Below are 17,857 nucleotides of genomic sequence, written 5' to 3'. Positions count from 1 at the left end.
TTCTCCCTCTCCCACTCCCCCTGCTTGTGTTCCCTCTCTCGCTGTGTATGTGTCTCTCTCTCTGTCAATTAAATAAATAAAATCTTTAAAAAAAAATAATTATGTCCTATCCTACTTCCACTTCTTGGTTCCTGGAACCATGTATTCTACATGTTATGGACCCAGCACCACATGAAGTTTATTGACTTAACATGTATACTGCATCCTGGAAGTTGGCACCCGACCTCAGTGTATTGTATGGAAGCTGGTATCTTGGCCGTACCTTCAACAGGCTATCATTCTATCGCATTGGTGGCATCTAGGGGATGTGATAGAACCATTGGATCCCATGGGGTCATGTACCACTGCTAAATTCTTTGTTGTGAAGTGGGTCCTTTGGTTTGATGCAATCATGTTTGTGGATCAAACATTCCATAAGCCCTTAGGTATTGATGTTGTTGGAGGCCCTGTAGGTAAGAAAGGCAAATCCATACCTAGAATACATGTCTGTTCCTATTAGAACAAATCCCTGACCCTTCCAGGATGGAAGGGGCCTAATATAGTCAACCTGCCACAAAGGTCTCCTTGAAGAAGGGTGCCGTATCAGTGGCTCAGCAATGAGCTCTGTTGGTAGCATGTGGGACACTTGGCAGCATCAGTAGCTAGATCAGCCTTGGTTGGTGTGGCCATGCACAGCCTCCATCCCGGCCATTGTGGCTCCTCCTTCATGGATTTATTGTGCTAGCATTAGGGTGGCTGATGACAGAAGCTGACTGACACCTGCCCGAGTCATTTAGCTACCTGGTTGTTTAATGCTTCCTCTGTGACGGATGCTTTCTGATGGGCACTACCATTTGATACAAAGATTTTCACACTCTGCATCTTATCTTAAGCCATTCACATGCTTTACCCCAGACTTCTTAGTCCCCAGTATACAACATTTCTATTTTAGGCCCCTGACCAAAACACTCACCACTACCCATGAAACTGTATATATTCTAATCTTAGGCTACTTCTCTTGCCACACAGAGTAAATAACCAGGTACAGCACCTGAAGCTCTGCCCACAGGGAGCATTTCCTCTCACAACTATTTTCTTTTTTTTTTTCTTTTATTATATCATAACTACTTTCAATACATATATATTTTTTAAGATTTTATTTATTTATTAAAGATTTTATTTATTTGACACACACACACACAACGCACAAGCAGGGGGAGCGGCAGGTAGAGGGAGAGGGAGAAGTAGACTCCCCGCTGAGCAAGGACCCCCCCCCCGACTCGGGGCTCGATCCCAGGACCCCAGGATCATGACCTGAGCTGAAGGCAGACGTTCAACCAACTGAGCCACCCAGGGGCCCCTAAGATTTTATTTTTAAGTAATCTCTTCACCCAATGTTGGGCTCCAACTTACAACCCTGAGATCAAGAGATCGTGCTCTACCAACTGAGCCAGCCAAACACCCCAACAATACATATATTTTTAATTGAAGTACAGTTTACATACAATATTATATTAGTTTCAAGTGTACAACATACCGATTCAACATTTGTATATATTATGAAATCCTCACTACAATAAATGTAGTTATCATCTGTCACCTTACAAAGTTATTACAATATTATTGATTATATTCCCTACACTGTACTTTATATCCACGTGAATTATTTGTTTTATAACTAGAAGTTTGTACTTCTTAATCCCCTTCACCTATTTCACCCATCCTTCTACCCACTTCCCTTTGGCAACCACCAGTTTGTTTTCCTCGTTTGTAAGTCTGTTTCTGTTTTGTTTTGTTTTTAGATTCCACATACAAGTGAAATCATACAGTTTTTGTCTTTCTCTGTCTAACTTATTTCACTTAGCATAATACCCTTTAGATCCATCCATGTTGTTGCAAATGGCAAGATTTCTTCTTCTTTTTTTTTTTTAAGATTTATTTATTTTAGGGGCACCTGGATAGCTCAGTTGGTTAAATGTCTGCCTTCAGCTCAAGTCATGATCCCAGGGTCCTGGGATGGAGTCCCATGTTAGGCTCCCTACTCAGCAGGGAGTCTGCTTCTCCCTCTCCCTCTGCCCCTGCTCATGCTCATCTCAAATAAATAAATCCTTTTAAAAAAATATTTATTTGAGAGAGAGAGAGGGCATGCACAAGTGGGGAAGGGGCAGAGGGAGAGGGAGAGAAAGAGAATTCCAAGCAGACTCCTCACTGAGCATGGAGCCCGACATGGGTCTTGATCCGACAACCCTGAGATCATGGACTGAGGCTGAAACCAAGAGTAAGACACTCAACTGACTGAGCTACCCAGGAGCCCCAAGATTTCCTTCTTTTTTATAACTGAGTAATGTGCTAGTGTGTGCATATGTGTGTGTGTGACTTGCCACTCCACTTGGGAAGGGTCGTCACTTTCTTCAAGCTTTTAAGAGCCATTTTAGCAGTGCATCAACACCTTCTCCTGGAGTTCTTGCCAGGGTGTTAAAACTTGTATCCCAGAATAGTACTTCTATAATGGTAAACACTACTTGATCCTACTTTATGTTTTACTTCTATCCCTTATTCTAGCACTCTTAGAATTAAGTTCCATAGACACTCTCTCAGCTGCTGAGGTACATGATGGCTGGGTTCTGCAGAACCTTCAGAGTGTATTACCTTTCTTTCTTAGCAGGCCCGATGTTTCCCTGTTCATTTTTATTGTAACCTTAATTATTGATCTTATGGCTAGGAGGGATGTTCGGGATAGACCCTGAGGGACCATCCATGTGGTATTGAGGGCACACGCCTCTTCATCATCTTCAAGTCAGAGGAAAGCACTGGTTCTTAAGGAATGGGCCTCTTCTTAAGTTCAGAGGGCTTGAGGGAAACTGGGGCATCGAGATCTGAATGTATCAATCTAGATGTCCTCTCTCAGGGTCCCATTTTTTCCTAATCAGGGCCCTGACTTTACGGGGAACAGACTTGGCTAGGTTGACAATTTAACATTCTTGAACTCTGCTAGTCTTCAGATTACATCATGGGCCTGGTCCTCAGCTATTTCTACCCTTCTACTGCAGAAGAGAGCTTCTTAATACAAGCATAACCATCTTAATTGTGCTTCACTTTCTTGCAATTTGCAGGTATTGTGTTTTTTAGAAATTGGTTTGTGGCAACCTTGCATTGAATACATCTATTGGCACCATTTTTTCAACAGTGTTTGCTCACTTCATATCTCTCTGTCACATTTTAGTAATTTTCACAGTATTTCTAACTTTTTCATTATTATATATTTGTTATGGTGATCTGGAAAAAGATGCCATCTAGGACTTCCATAGCTAGAGGAAAGTCAATGGCTGGCTTCAGAGCTTCACAGCACCGACTGATTCTCTTGCTAGGGGCTAATGCAGCTGGTGGCTTTAGGTTGAGGCCAGTGCTCATTCACCATTCCAAAAGTCCCAGGGCCATTAAGAATTATGTTAAACCTGCTCTGCCTGTGCTCTATAAATGGAACAAAGCTTAGATGATAGCACATCTGTTTACAACATGGTTTACTAAATATTTTAAGCTCACTGTTGAGACCTACTTGCTTAGAAAAAAAGATTTCAAAATGTTACTGCTCATTGACAATGCACCGGGTCACCCAAGAGCTCTAATGGAATGAATATACAAAGAGGTTAATGTTATTTTCATGCATCACACAACATCCATCCTGCAGACCTGGATCTAGGAGTCATTTAGACTTGAAAGTCTTATTATTTAAACAACTATATGTCTTAAGGCTATAGCTGCAATAGATAGTGATCCTCTGATGAATTTGCACAAAGTAAATGGAACACCTTCTGGAAAGGATTCGCCATTCTAGATGCTATTAAGAACATTCATGATTCATGGGAAGTGGTCAAAATATCAACATGAAAAGGGATGTGGAAGAAGCTAGTTCTGACCCTCATGGATGATTTCGTGGGGTTGGAGACTTCAGTGGAGGAAGTAACTGCAGATGTGGTGGACACAGCAAGAGAACTAGAAGTGGAGCCTGGAGCTGGGGCTGCATGGCTGCAATCTCATGACCAAACTTGAACAGATGAGGAGTTGCTTCTTATGGATCAGCAAAGAAAGTGGTTTCTGGAAATGGAAACTAGTCCTGGTGAAGATGCTGTGAAGATGGTTGAAATGACAACAAAGGATTTAGAATATTACATCTACTCAGTTAAAGCAGGGGCAGGGCTTGAGAGGATGGACTCCAGTTTTGAAAGAAGTGGGTAAAATGCTATCAAACAGCATCACATGCTACAGAGACATCAACCATGAAAGGAAGAATCGATCAATGTGGCAAAATTGTCTTATTTTAAGAAATTGCTGCAGCCACCCCAACCTTGAGCAAGCCGGTCAGTCAGCAGGCAGCAACATCAGGGCAAGACACTTCACTAGCTAAAAGATTATAATTCTCTGAAAGAGGATGGTTAGCATTTTTTAGCAATGAAGCATTTTTATTTAAGATTTTATTTATTCATTTAACAGAGAGACACAGCCAGAGAGGGAACACAAGCAGGGGGAGCAGAAGAGGGAGAAGCAGGCTTCCCGCGGAGCAGGGAGCCTGATGCGGGGCTCGATTCCAGGACCTTGGGATCACGACCCGAGCCAAAGCCAGACGCTTAACGACTGAGCCACCCCGGTGCCCCAGCAATAAAATATTTTTAAATTAAGGTATGTACACTGTTTTTGTAGACACAATGCTATAGCATCCTTAATAGACTACGGTATAGTTGAACATAACTCTTATATGGAATGGGAAACCAAAAAATTCATTCGACTCACTTTATTGCACTGTTCACTTTATGGTAGTGGTCTGGAACCGACCTGCAGGGTCTCTGAGGCGTGCCTAAAAGCTGTGGGGGCCGGGGCGGGGCGGGGGGAAGCCCATTTGTTTTCACAGTTAGCCTTTAATTCATCATCCTCGATTTTTCATTATCTCTTTTAAAAGTATTCATTGCTTCCAGCAATAGCCATCCAATACTATTGTCTTTATAATTACTACTTTCTCACATTTCTCAATGCCTCATACACTACACCCTGGTGCCCTTCCTCACACTGGTATACCATCCCAGTCCATCATCTGAAAATGTCAACAACTGTAATCCTGTCTTGTGACTGTGCTGCATCTACGGCCAGAGATGGGGTCCTCATTGCCAGCTAGGAAGCAGGGGATCTAGCTCCGTATTTATTTGACAGAGAGAGAGAGAGCAAGCACGCTCGCGCGCACAAGAAGGGGGTGTGGCAGCAGGAGAGGGAGAAGCAGACTCCCCACTGAGCAGAGAGCCCGAAGTGAGGCTCAATCCCAGGACCCCGAGATCATGACCTGAGCTGAAGGCAAACGCTTAACTGACTGAGCCACCCCAGTGCCCCCCAAATTCCATTATCGCATCTGCTTTCTGCCCCTCCTAGCACCAACTGTCACAGGGTGGATTCTCCATGGAGCCATGCAGAAAGTTCTAAGGGAGCTCTCTCAGGATAGATATCTGGAAGGGGAATGGAAGGAAGCAAGACTAAGTAAAGGAAGAAACTGCACTGCAAAGCAGTCCCAACGAGGTGTTGGCTGACCTCCCAGGGAGCTCAAAATCTGTGATGGCCCTTCTGAATTACCCCAAGTTCAGGGGAAGCGTCCGGCATTCATATGTCCACACCAACCAGTCATTAGATGCAGGCTGCCCTGGGAAAGGGTGTAGCCTTGGACAAGGTGGCTCTTTTCAGCAGAGATTGATTTGAATAAGTCCTCAGTGCTGAAGAGGTGATCTGGACGGTGCAAAACAGGATTCATGACAATGATGCTGACAAGCTTTTCAGAACTCAGGGGAACTGAGATGGGAAAAGCCTTAGAGAAGAGGAAGTGCTTGGGCCAGAATAAGCTTCTTGCTCTACCATAATTGTTTTCTTGATTTGCTAGTGAATAGGATTTGATTCTAGCTACAAAATTTGCTCTGTAAAATAATCTTACAGATATTGTTGATAAGACTTCTAGAAACATCCGAACAAAAATAATTATTTCCTGAGTTTAGAACAAGAGATCCCAGACAGCATAACACATTGATTATAGTTCTGCTTTAATAGGGTAAGACTTGAAAATACACAGATATCCATGAAAAAAAAGTAAAGCAGTATGAAGTATTGAGAGCACAATTGGGCTTTAATTTGGGTCTTCAGTTTCTAATTGTAACAGCAATCATACTTCTCAACAAACAATGTCCACCAGCTCTGCAAACACATCCAATGGTAATATTAGAGCAATACACTTTACACTGGACACTTTACACCCACTCTAAATTCACCATGTGTTTCATCTGGGTTTTTCATAAGAAAAGAGGCATATCTATAATTCACAATCAGAGTCAGGTTTCTGAAGACTTAGATATGAAATATTGCCTGTCAATTTGCTTCTCAAACTGAATTTTAAAAAAAAAGTATAATTTATTCTTTAAAGCAATTTTATAGACATGGGTGGTCCAATTAATTTCATAGTGACGTTGGTTGAATATGATACAAAGGAAATACAGGTATCTTCCAGGACAATAGGATAAAGGAAGCTTTCAGAATTCATGAGGAAAAAAAAGGTGATAAAACCTAAACTTCTTTTTCAGATGTTTTAAAATTTCTATAAAACCTTTTGTTCCAAAATTAATCACTTAACTATGATACATAAAATATATTGAATGCGTTGCCTGACATCAAGATGGGAAACCCTCTCTTTCACATAATAAAATCCCCTTCTGGTCCATCTTGGACCAAGTCCTGGTTGTCTGATGGCAGATTTATCTTGAGAGGCCTAAATTTGTAATAAAACGCACTGCTTTCATCTACTGGTTGGTATTCCTGTTCAATTTCAGTTAAGAAGCCACTTCCAGAGCCACTTCCAGATCCTGATCCCGAGTCAGATCCAAAATAGTCCTCCGAAAGAGGGAAGACATCATTCAAGTTCTGGGATCTTGTCATTCTGAAGTAAGACAGAAAAATGAAAGGAAAAAAAAAACCAGTAAAGTTTGAGACATAAGGAAGATAATCATAATAAATTTTTTAAGATAGAAAATTAATGCAGCTACCCGGTTGCTCAAATTAAAAGTTAAAAGTTTCCCAGTTATTCAATGCTTTAAAACAAAAAACAAATCAGACCTTTCTACATGTTTGCCTATACTTGCTGTACTTCACTCATTGCATTTATCAATCAACATCTATGCATTGCAGATTCATAATAAATAGTGCTACTTTTCTTATCACTAGCATAGTAATCCTATACTTGGTAAATTTACTTAAGGGGTCATTTTTTTTTTTTAAGATGCCTTTCCCATTTTCTTCCATTAAAGAAAGGACAAACAAGTGTAAGTTAGCCTAGATAGATGACATTTTTTTCTAATTTAAAATTTCTACAAAACTTCTGATAATTCACAGTGCTTCAACAAAATTCATTCTTAAATTCTTTGTAACAAGTTAAGCATTATGTTTACCACAATTAACTAATTCAATTTCCTCTCAAAAAGTAAGTGCATTCATTCAGCTGGGTTCAGTTTGGTGGTTAGAAGTCCACTCAGCACCAAAGACCAGAGCAATGGTGTTACCCCTCAGTGGTAGAACAAAGCAACTAAGTATCAGAGACAAAAATTTAGTTTCATAGTCTATGGGTCATTTTTTTCCATGAAAATAATGAACCACAGACCATATAACAGATTAGAGCTTCATTCATGCGTGCATTCAGTAAATATTTAACATCTGATCCCTGTTCTAAGTGCCTGGGATAGAATGGGAACTGACAGATGAGGTCCCTGCTCAAGAAATTTATAACTTGTTGGGGAACACAGACAATGAAAAGTGAATAAATCAGGAAAACATGAGGCGGTACTAAATGCCATGCAGAGAAGTAAAATAGACTAATATAATAGAGGGTGACCAGGGGGTTAGTTTAGACTCTGAGGTCAGGGAAAAGGGATCAGAGCTGGAAACACAGATTGGTAGTTCCATATGCACGCACACACAATAGAAGCCATAAAAAGGATGAGGTCACCTAAAAAAAGCATGCAGATAGAGAAGAGGCCCTGGACAGAACCAGGGCCTCACCAACATATTAAATATTGAACGGAGGAGAAAGAACAATCAGGGAAGTAGAAGAAAACTCAAGATAAGGTGGGACCATGGAAGCCCAGAGAAGAAAGCATTTCAAAGCGGGGGGGGGGGGGGGGGGGGAAACTGGTTTTGAAGGTAATTAAGAAGTTGAGTAAGGAGAGAAGCAGAGAAGTAAACAGTGGATGTGTTAAGCAGGAGTGACTGTGACCTTAACAAGGACTCTGAGTGGAAGGTGGGAACGGAAGTTCAAACAGAAGGAGTAGAGGGGTGGGGAAGACAGGAAGCATCCCTTTCAGTAAGTGTTCCTGTGAAGAGGAGCAGAGAACAGGGCAAGGGCTGGAAAGGATGCAGAGTCAAAGAAGAGATTTTACCCAACGGTACGAGACGCTAGAGAATGTCTGCACACCAATGGGAAGAAGATACTGGGCTCAGAGGAGTAATTGCAGAACTGACGTCTAGAGAATTAAAGCCAACTAGAGGAGAGCGAGGACCCCAGAGATGAGCGACAGTAAGGAAATACCTCTCTCTCTGGGCTAGAGGGGCAATGGAAGAAGGTGGTGTTACCTGAGCCCAGCATCGGGAGGGAGCTGAAGCCATGGATGAGAGACGGCCCTGCCAGAGACGCCACCCAAGGCAGGACTTGACAAGAAACATCCTGGTCTCTCCCTGCCTCCCATGCTCCCCCTGTCTCCCTCCTGTGCCTTCCATTGGCCAAACTCAGCCACAGACCTGGGAGCCTGAGAAAGGCAGACCATGGGATGAGCCCAATACAGAGCAAGAAGGGAAAAGAAAGATGGATAGGAGGGCAAATGGGTCCAGGACCGATACAGGAGCAGGGACTGTTCATTCATAAAGGACAGGAGTGTGACAGTAAGAAGAAAACTTTCCTGCCTGAGGAAAGGGGAAGATCAAAGAGATTTAAGAGAAGAAATGGTATAAAATAGTTGTTTTGGAGAACTTGGGTTATTCCTCTAACATTTTAGATGTAAATGAATTACTATGGAAACCCATGAGTTAAAATCATGGAGGATGCTATAAAATCCATTTCAGGCTAGAAGTGGAAGACAGGAGCAGGATGGCAGAGTGGCATTTTGAAGGTGGTGATGACATCATCTCATGCAGTGAGTGCCAGGGATGAAGAGAGTCGCCGGGACCCTCAGAGGGATGCTGGTCTTACCTGGTGTGGGCATGATGATTTACCCTGGCTTCGAGGAGAGTGATTTGCTAGGTTTAATCTTCTAAGTCTAAGGATTAATCCTTTTAAGATAATCCTTTACATAATACAGTTTTGCTGCATGTTATATAACTTTGATATTCATTGAAATAATTGATTCTAAGACAATTTCATTTTGGTTACTTATGAATTCCTGTTGGATCTTTTTTGCAAGTTTAAAGCAGGTTTGATTTGATCAAGAAGAGGTTTGGCTTTCTCTTTGACAAGTCATGGCCATTTATTCTTCCTTTCCCTAATTTCTTCTTTTTTAATCACTACCATCTAATCTCAGAACATTTTTATCACCCCTCAAAAATCCCATACCTGTACTCCCCACTCTATTCCTCCCTCTCCTCCATCCCCCAGTGACCACTCCTCTATTTCCCACCTCTATGGACATTTCATATCGATACAATCATGCAATATATGTGACTTTTTATGTCTGGTTTCTTTCACTTTGCATAATGTTCTCTGGATTCATCCATGTGATAGCATGTATCAGTATTTTGTTCTTTCTTTTGGCCAAATAATAGTCCACTTTAGGGAAACACTATGTTTTGTTTATCCATTCAGTTGACAGACTCCTATTGGATTTCAATGTATAATATGCTCTACTTACATAAGTAGAATGATGTCCAATCATTTCCAATACTTGTTGGTGAAAAGTACTCAATTTTTGTCTCTGCCCCCACAAAAAGACCTTGCAAAAGTATAGATGAATCATGCATTCTTGCACATCTCCTATGCCAGTAAACACAGTACTGTTTTACCATGTCCTGTGTAGTGAAAACCAAACCATCAAAGCAAGATACTGAAGAAACACACTCTGGACGACACTCCCATTTCCAAGCCAAGATCTCGACAGAGGTTGGTGAAAGTAAAATCAGAGAAAGTTCACTTACGAAGAAGGGTCGGTCCTCGGAGGAAGGATTCTGTTGGATTCCCCCGGAAGTAGGTTGAACATCGGTCCCTTTTCATCAACGCAGTTTGCAGAATTACTATCAGGACTGCAGCGTACCCACTGGTACCTGGCTCTCCGCACAGGAAAACCTGCCCAAACAAGGAGCCCACGTGGTTAATACGTATCTCTTACACTGCTTCTAATCACCCTGTCCCTAAGAAATTTTTGATCCAATTGATTCTAAATTTGGCAGAAGGTAAGGTGTGGGCGGGTTTTATGCCCATAAATATAACAGGAGAACCCACTGTGTGCCAGCTTTTTATATACATTGTCTTCACGATAACCCTAGAAAGGAGCCCAGAGTTGAAGGTTAGAATAGGCTTTGGCAATCAGCTGCCTGGAGTAACGTCCCAGCTCTGCTACTGGTGAGCTGTGAAACCTTCACTTCTCTAAAAAAATAAGTAAATAAATCTAAAAAAAAAAAAAAAAAAAGAATGAGGCAGCTCTCTGGATACTGATATAGATTCTCCAGGGTTGATTATTAAGTTAAGAAAAGTGAGGAACAGGGGCGCCTGGGTGGCTCAGTCGTTAGGCGTCTGCCTTCGGCTCACGTCATGATCCCAGGGTCCTGGGATCCAGCCCCGCATCAGGCTCCCTGCTCAGCGGGAAGCCTGCTTCTCCCTCTCCCACTCCCCCTGCTTGTGTCCCCTCTCTCGCTGTGTCTCTCTCTGTCAAATAAATAAATAAAATCTTAAAAAAAAAAGTAAGGAACACTGTGCATTGTGTTAACATGTGTGTTTGTGTTTTTAAGACTCTATTTACATATATGTTTACATATATGTACCTTGAACCTCTGAACAGATATAAAACAAACTGCCTCTGTGAGGGAATTGGTAGGCAGAAGACACTGGAAGGAAGGACATATCCTCTGAAGCTTTATTTATTTATTTTTGCGAGAGAAAGAGAGAGAGAGGGAAAATGAGTGGGGGAGGGGCAGAGGGAGAAGCAGACTCCCCGCTGGTCTGGGACAGCCAATCGTCCAAAATGGGTTAGTTCTGTCACTGCCTGGAGACTGGAGGTAAGGTAGCAAGATAATATCCGATGTTTGCCCCTTACCAGCTGTGTATCCTTGACCAACTTACTTAATCTCCCTGTACCTCAATTTCTTCACTCATAAAATGGTGACAGTAATAGAACTAATAATGAGATATAAATGCTAGGTTCTTAAAATAATACCTGGCACCATGGTTGGAGCTCTTTAAATGCTAGTTTCTGTGATGAGCAGGAAGACCTCAATGACCAATCTCTGCTAGTGGACAGCTTATAGAGATCAGAATTTAAATACTCATTCTACCATTTAGTACCTGATTCTCAATTTCTCATCTTTCAAAGTTGAATAATAGTGTCCCAAAGAGTTCCCGTTCAAATGAGATAAAAGTATGTAAAACATCTAGCACAAATCTTTGCGCAGGGTATTTAATATGTTTTATTTTTCTTTCTCCTTCTCTGATTCTTTCCTGAAGCAGCCTAAGTTTGGCATCTGGTTGCTACTTAGACACCCTGTATTGTAGGTGCGATAGAAATCCAGCATCTCCAGCAGAGGGCGACAGCTTCACGCTCTGTGCTGGCCAGAACAGTGCAGTGCAATAGCGTAAGACAACCACACAGGGAATTTTCAATAAAGTAAAAAGAGACAAGTGAAATTAATGCCATCACATTTTACTTAGCCAATGTATTCAGATATTGCCACTTAACATATAAACAATATAAAAGTTACTAATGAATATTTTACATTTCTCTTTTCATGCAAGTCTCCAAATCTGGTGTATATTTTGCACTTACAGCACATGTCAGTTTGGACTTGCCACATTTCAAGTGCTCAGTGGCTATCGTTTTGGACAGAGTAGGTCTAAGCATTCTCCTTTACATGCAACTGATGTGCTGAATATCAAACTGAGGTAATGTTTGCAAGGACAGGAAGTTAAACAGAAAAGTAAAACTAAAACTTTATGAGGAAGCATCCAGGTGAAAGACCATATATTTTCACCCACGTAACAAATACAACTTTGGCAAATTAGTGAAAACAAAATACAAAATGCCCCTCTAGAATTCAGAATCTCAGCTTTTGAAATTTATTATAGAGGGACTTTTTGGGGAGCCTGGCTGGCTCAGATGGGGGAGCATGCGACTCTTGATCTCAGGGTTGTAAGTTCAAGCTCCATGTTGGGTATAGAGATGACTTAAAAATAAAATCTTTTTTTTTTTTTGAAAGAGGGGCTTCTTTGGGGGGGGGAATTGACTATGGTGATAGTTGCATATATCTGTGAATATACTTTAAAAAAACATTGAACTGGGGGCGCCTGGGTGGCTCAGTTGGTTAAGCGACTGCCTTCGGCTCAGGTCATGATCCTGGAGTCCCGGGATCGAGTCCCGCATCGGGCTCCCTGCTCGGCAGGGAGTCTGCTTCTCCCTCTGACCCTCCCCCATCTCATGCTCTCTCTCTGTCTCATTCTCTCTCTCAAATAAATAAATAAAATCTTTAAAAAAAAATAAATAAATAAAAAAACATTGAACTGTACACTTATTTGTTTAAAGAATTTGTGTATTTATTTGAGAGGAAGAGAGAGTGAGTGAGCAAGAGAGAGAAAGAGAGCACAAGCCAGGGGAAGAGGCAAAGGAAGAAGCAGACTCCCACTGACCAAGGAGCCTGATGCGGGGCTCGATCCCAGGACTCTGGGATCATGACCTGAGCTGAAGGCAGACGCTTAACTGACTGAGCCACCCAGGTGCCCCTGAACTGTACATTTTAAATGGATGAAATGTATGGTTTGCGAAGGCTATTTCAATAAAGCTGTTTAAAAACTTGTAGAAGTCCCCCCCCCCCAAAAAAAAAAGTTTATCTAATTTGGGTCTGATCATTTTCAGTCGGCTTTAAAATAAAGAGCATGGTTACAGACACAAAGTTCCTGACATATCTGTTGAAGGGTGTTGGCAGGATGTGAATTCAACAGTCTCAGCCCCTGCTGTTGTGGGACTACCTTGACTCTATCTTGCTTGAGAGAAAGGTCTTATGATTACTGTAATTGAAAAAAAAAAAAGAAAAGGGAGAATGCTAGTGGACACAAAGGTTATCTTCCTCAAAAGCCCCACCTGCTGGATCAGCTGGCTAACTTTGTGTTGGATTCCAGGGAAAATAATGGTTTTTATTTAGAATCCTTTTCCTCACTGTCCCCCACCCCACAGAGTCGCTAGTCCTGCTTTACCAAAATGTTCTTTCTATGAATGAACATTACTCCTGTCATCCCTCTGCATCTTTTTAAAAAAATATTTTCACTTTTTATTTTATTAAAGTAGGCTCCATGGCCAACACGGAGCTCGAACTCACAGCCGTGAGATCAAGAGTCACATGCTCTACCAACTGAGCCAGTCAGGTGCTCCTATCTGCATCTTTTTACGTTGTAATACCAAATTTTCCCCAACAGCATCACAATTTACCAATCTGCTATTCTAATGGAGATTTGCTATAGGTGTGTTACAGAAACTTAACCAGAAAATTCCATGAAGGGGGGGGAGATTAAAAAAAAAGACCATTTTATTCATTGTTTTGGTAGCACTGAAACAGACATCACTCAGTTGGAGTTGCTTCCTACTGGCCAATCAATTCCACAAGACAGACAACCCTTGCATGGTTTGACAAGCTATATATGTTCCAAGTTTACTTTCAATTTCTCCTTCTCTATCCCTCAATTCAGTGGTAAACTTTATAGCAAGTTCACTACAGTCAAAGCAAGGTTTTTTGTTTTAAATAAAGAAAATCTCGGGGTGCATGGCAGTCAGTAGAGCATGTGACTCTTGATATTGAGGCCATAAGTTCAAGTCCCACATTGGGTGTAGTGACTACTTAAAAATAAAATCCTTAAAGGGGCGCCTGGGTGGCTCAGTTGGTTAAGTCTCGACCCTTGTTCTCAGCTCAGGTCTTGATCTTAGTCATGAGTTCAAGCCCCTTTTGGGCTCCCAGTGGGCATGGAGCCTACTTAAGAAAAAAATACTTAAAAAGAGAGGGAGGAAGGAAGGAAGAAAGAAAAAATCTCTAATCTACCTAGAAGACAGCCGAGCTGCAATAGAAAGTTAACTCTGACCTTGAAATCAGATGACCACTTGTGGCATTAATTAGTTGTCACGGGCCTAAAGCAAGTCTCAAATATTTTGCAAGAGGTTGATCTAAAGAGCAAATGAGATGGCGAATACGAGATCAGTTTTCTCCTCTATAAATTGGTGTTAATTCCTCCTCACAGGGAATGTGATGATCATTTATGAGAGCATGGAAATGAAACCATTTTACAATCAAACAGCAGCACACATGGCTGGAATCAATATCTACCCTAATCTAGGGAGTGTGGAGTGAACACACGATCTGGCCACACTTGCTTGTGGATCTTCCATTTTCTCTCTTTATGGGCGTCTTTAAAAAAAGAGAGGTAATAAAAGAGTTTAGGATTCACAGACCTTATCAATAATCAATAATCCCCTGGAGGTCTACATTAAATCGAAAGCCACCTGTGCTCTCCAGGATCTCCCACGCATTGCCAAATTTCCCATCCTTTGCCCCTGATAGACACGATTTTACATCATGTTTTTCCTTGGGTTTGACTTAACATAACTGATAAGGGCTGAATTGTGTCCCCTCAATTCATATGTTGAAGTCCTAACTCTCAATATCTCAGAATGGGATTGTATTTGGAGACAGGGCCTTCAAAGAGGTAATTAAGGTAAAATGAGTTCATATGGACGAGCCCTAATCCAATATGGTTGGTGTCCTTAGAAGAAGAAGAGATCAAGACACAGACACATACACACAGAGGAAGGACCGCGTGAAGACACAGGGAAGATGGGCTTCTCCAAGCCAAGGAGAGAGGCTTTGGAATGAAACCAGCCCCACTGACATCTTAATCTTGGACTTCCAGCCTCCAGAACTGTGAGAAAATATATTTCTGTTAAGCCACACCTGTCTGGGTACTGTGCAGCCTCAGTAAACTAACACAGTGACCTAAGATATTTTGAATATGTTCAGTAAGGACAAGCCAAAAGCCTGGTTTGAGCAGTTCGGTCAAACCAATGGTTTAAGTAAACATTTTTTAAAAGACAGGGAAAGAGTGCTATCGAGTCATATTGGCATCCCATGGAGGTGTGGGAAACAGCGCCGCGGCTCTGGCAGGGCTCCTGGAGAGGCTGTCACACACGCCGTGGGTGGGTATCCGTTTCCCTTCTCAGTCAGATGTGGGCGCAAACCCTTAATTCCAACACCAAGGACACTTCTCCTTTGGAAATACCCTCGTTTTTCAGTTTGTTCATTCTATCTTTTTTGGTTCCTTTTCCAACAAAGAGCTAAACCTACCAGGTAATGATATAAATGCTAGTGCTTTATGTGATTTCATAATGGTTTCTTCACTTGTTTCTGATGAATACCTACTACATAAGGAATGGTTTTTTTTTAAGGTTTTATTTATTTATTTATTTATTTATTTATTTGAGAGAGAAAGAGAGAGAGCATGAGCAGGAGCAGAGGGAGAGGGAGAAGCAGACTCCCCGCTGAGCAGGGAGCCCAATGTGGGGCTCGATCCCAGGTCCCCGGGGATCAAGACCTGAGCCACCCAGGCGCCCAGGAACGTTTCTGTTTCAGTTCTAGTTTTACCTACTGAATCTTAGTGGGGAATGTGATATTTCGGGGAAATCCTGAATATGTAAAGACTGACTTAGCTCTGGCAGGGGTGGACCCCCCACCAACTTGTCACTCAAGTTTGTGCTACAAATATAGACCTCATTACTCTGGATCTTGTCAAAACACATTAGGGAATTATTTCATCAAGCTCAAGATTTTCCCTAAAAGATCCAGGACAGTTTCTTAAAATCAATACAGTTTTATATTTTAAAAAATACATAGATTATTAAAAAAATTAAAAATACATAGATTAGTAAAAAGTTTCAGCAACATTATTTGCTGTTACTTTCTTCAATAATTGCATAACAAGAAGGAAATTATTTTATAAATTTCCAGTACATAATGAATGTATCTGAGATTATCTGTACGATTTCATTTCCACCAGAAGTAAAAACAAGGCTAGAAGTCACTTCGAAGAAACAAATCCAGGACATGTGTGTCACTGTAAGTCAATGTTTCCTGTACAAATTGGGGGAACTTAAATAATTTTCTACTATAAATTCTCCCGTCTATTTATCAGGCCATAACCTTCTGCCTTATTTAGACATGATCCCTTATTTACCAAAGGAGAAAAATTGTATTTTTCTTACAAACTGATCATTTCTGTTGTCTTAGTCATAAGGATTTTAAGTTGTTTCAGTCTGACTAACCAACCCTAAATGATAGAGAAATCTAAGAAGAAATTTCCAAATGTAATGTGACCCTGAGCAACAGCACAAATACTAAAATTCTCTGGTCTGTCTTTAAACTGAGAGGGTTTGTTCCATGTCTAACCATAATTGAATTTTCACTAAGAACGAAATTTTTTTAAAAAAAGGAAAAATACACAGATTTACTCTGATTTTTAAAATATATCATTTTCCACTGTTAGAATAATTACGATACCACCATAATATATTAAAACTTGGGACTGATATAAACCCTGGGACCTCCAAAACTCAACAGTGCCATCTCCTCCAACAGACACATGGGTTATGTTCTATATTCCTTTCTGGAGTTTTTTGGGTTTTTAAAAATTTTTTTAAATTTAAAATTCAATTTAACCTACAGTCTATTTAATATTAGTTTCAGAGGTAGAATTTAGGGACTCATCAGTTGACCTTTCTTGAGTTTTTAGAAGTTTATAAACTATACCTTTTCATCCAAAAATAAAATAGCACGTTTCAATCATGGTGTTTATGAGGCCACACCTGCCTCAGAGTTTCATTTATCTTGATCCCAAACTTAATCAAACTCACATTAAAGAGTTCAGCACCCCCAAATCCTTTCTCTTTGCCTCCTGTCCCACGATATAATACATTCTGTACCTTAAGGTGAATATAATCATTTGTGTGGACCCCAGGGCTTGCAAAGATTACGGAGGGGTGAGGGGGGAGATGAGATTCCTGGGTCTTACCTTGAACTGAAGAATCCAAAACCAGGAGGAGGGCAAGAGCCAGGACAAGCCTACTGCCCTGTTGGAGTAGCTGCATGGTGACCAGCTCCCTTCAGTTCTGCTGCCTGCACACCGACCTCACGATTAGGAAATGTAGCAGGGTGCACTCTGTCCCTTTTAGAAAAAGTTCCAAAACCTCAAACCCTGCCCAGAACCCACGTCACAATTTCCTGAACAAATAGAAAGAGATCCACATCAAAACCCAGAAAGATAAAAAAAAAAGAAGAAGAAGAAGACAGGAAAAACACTATTTATACCCATTATGAAACTGCACCGGACTCTCCCTGGGTCTGCTTTTCAAAAGTTTTGTTGTTTGCCACTTGCCTGTTCATAATTTTTTCCCACTAAAACAGTAGCATCAGCATTCAGGACAGTCTGTTTTTCCTTTCTTCACTGAACAACCTAAACACAAGACGGTTAACATAAAGCGGCGACTGCACTGGGGGTGAGTGGGCGCTCTGGGGGCTGCCTTTCCATCGCTGAGGAACTTCAACCTAAAATACAAATTTTCTCTTTCATCAGGAGTAGCAT

At 41.2% G+C, this 17,857-nt stretch overlaps 1 protein-coding gene across 1 annotated transcript; it reads right to left on the bottom strand.

Moving 5' to 3' along the window:
* Window positions 1-6,017: 6,017 nt before the first annotated feature.
* SRGN (serglycin) lies at window positions 6,018-17,410 on the bottom strand. Its single transcript, XM_032423897.1, has 3 exons — window positions 17,288-17,410; window positions 10,174-10,321; window positions 6,018-6,937 (listed from the first exon to the last, which is right to left on the bottom strand). Exons 1-3 carry the CDS (start codon window positions 17,361-17,363, stop codon window positions 6,694-6,696), a joined length of 468 nt encoding a protein of 155 aa, XP_032279788.1. The 5' UTR covers window positions 17,364-17,410; the 3' UTR covers window positions 6,018-6,693.
* Between the last annotated feature and the right edge of the window lie 447 nt (window positions 17,411-17,857).

The sequence above is a fragment of the Phoca vitulina genome, unplaced genomic scaffold (assembly GCF_004348235.1).
Source record: "Phoca vitulina isolate PV1807 unplaced genomic scaffold, GSC_HSeal_1.0 scaffold29, whole genome shotgun sequence".
In the NCBI taxonomy this organism is placed as follows: Eukaryota; Metazoa; Chordata; class Mammalia; order Carnivora; family Phocidae; genus Phoca; species Phoca vitulina.
Note: the sequence above shows the minus strand (reverse complement) of the source record. Positions and strands in the feature narration are given on the sequence as shown.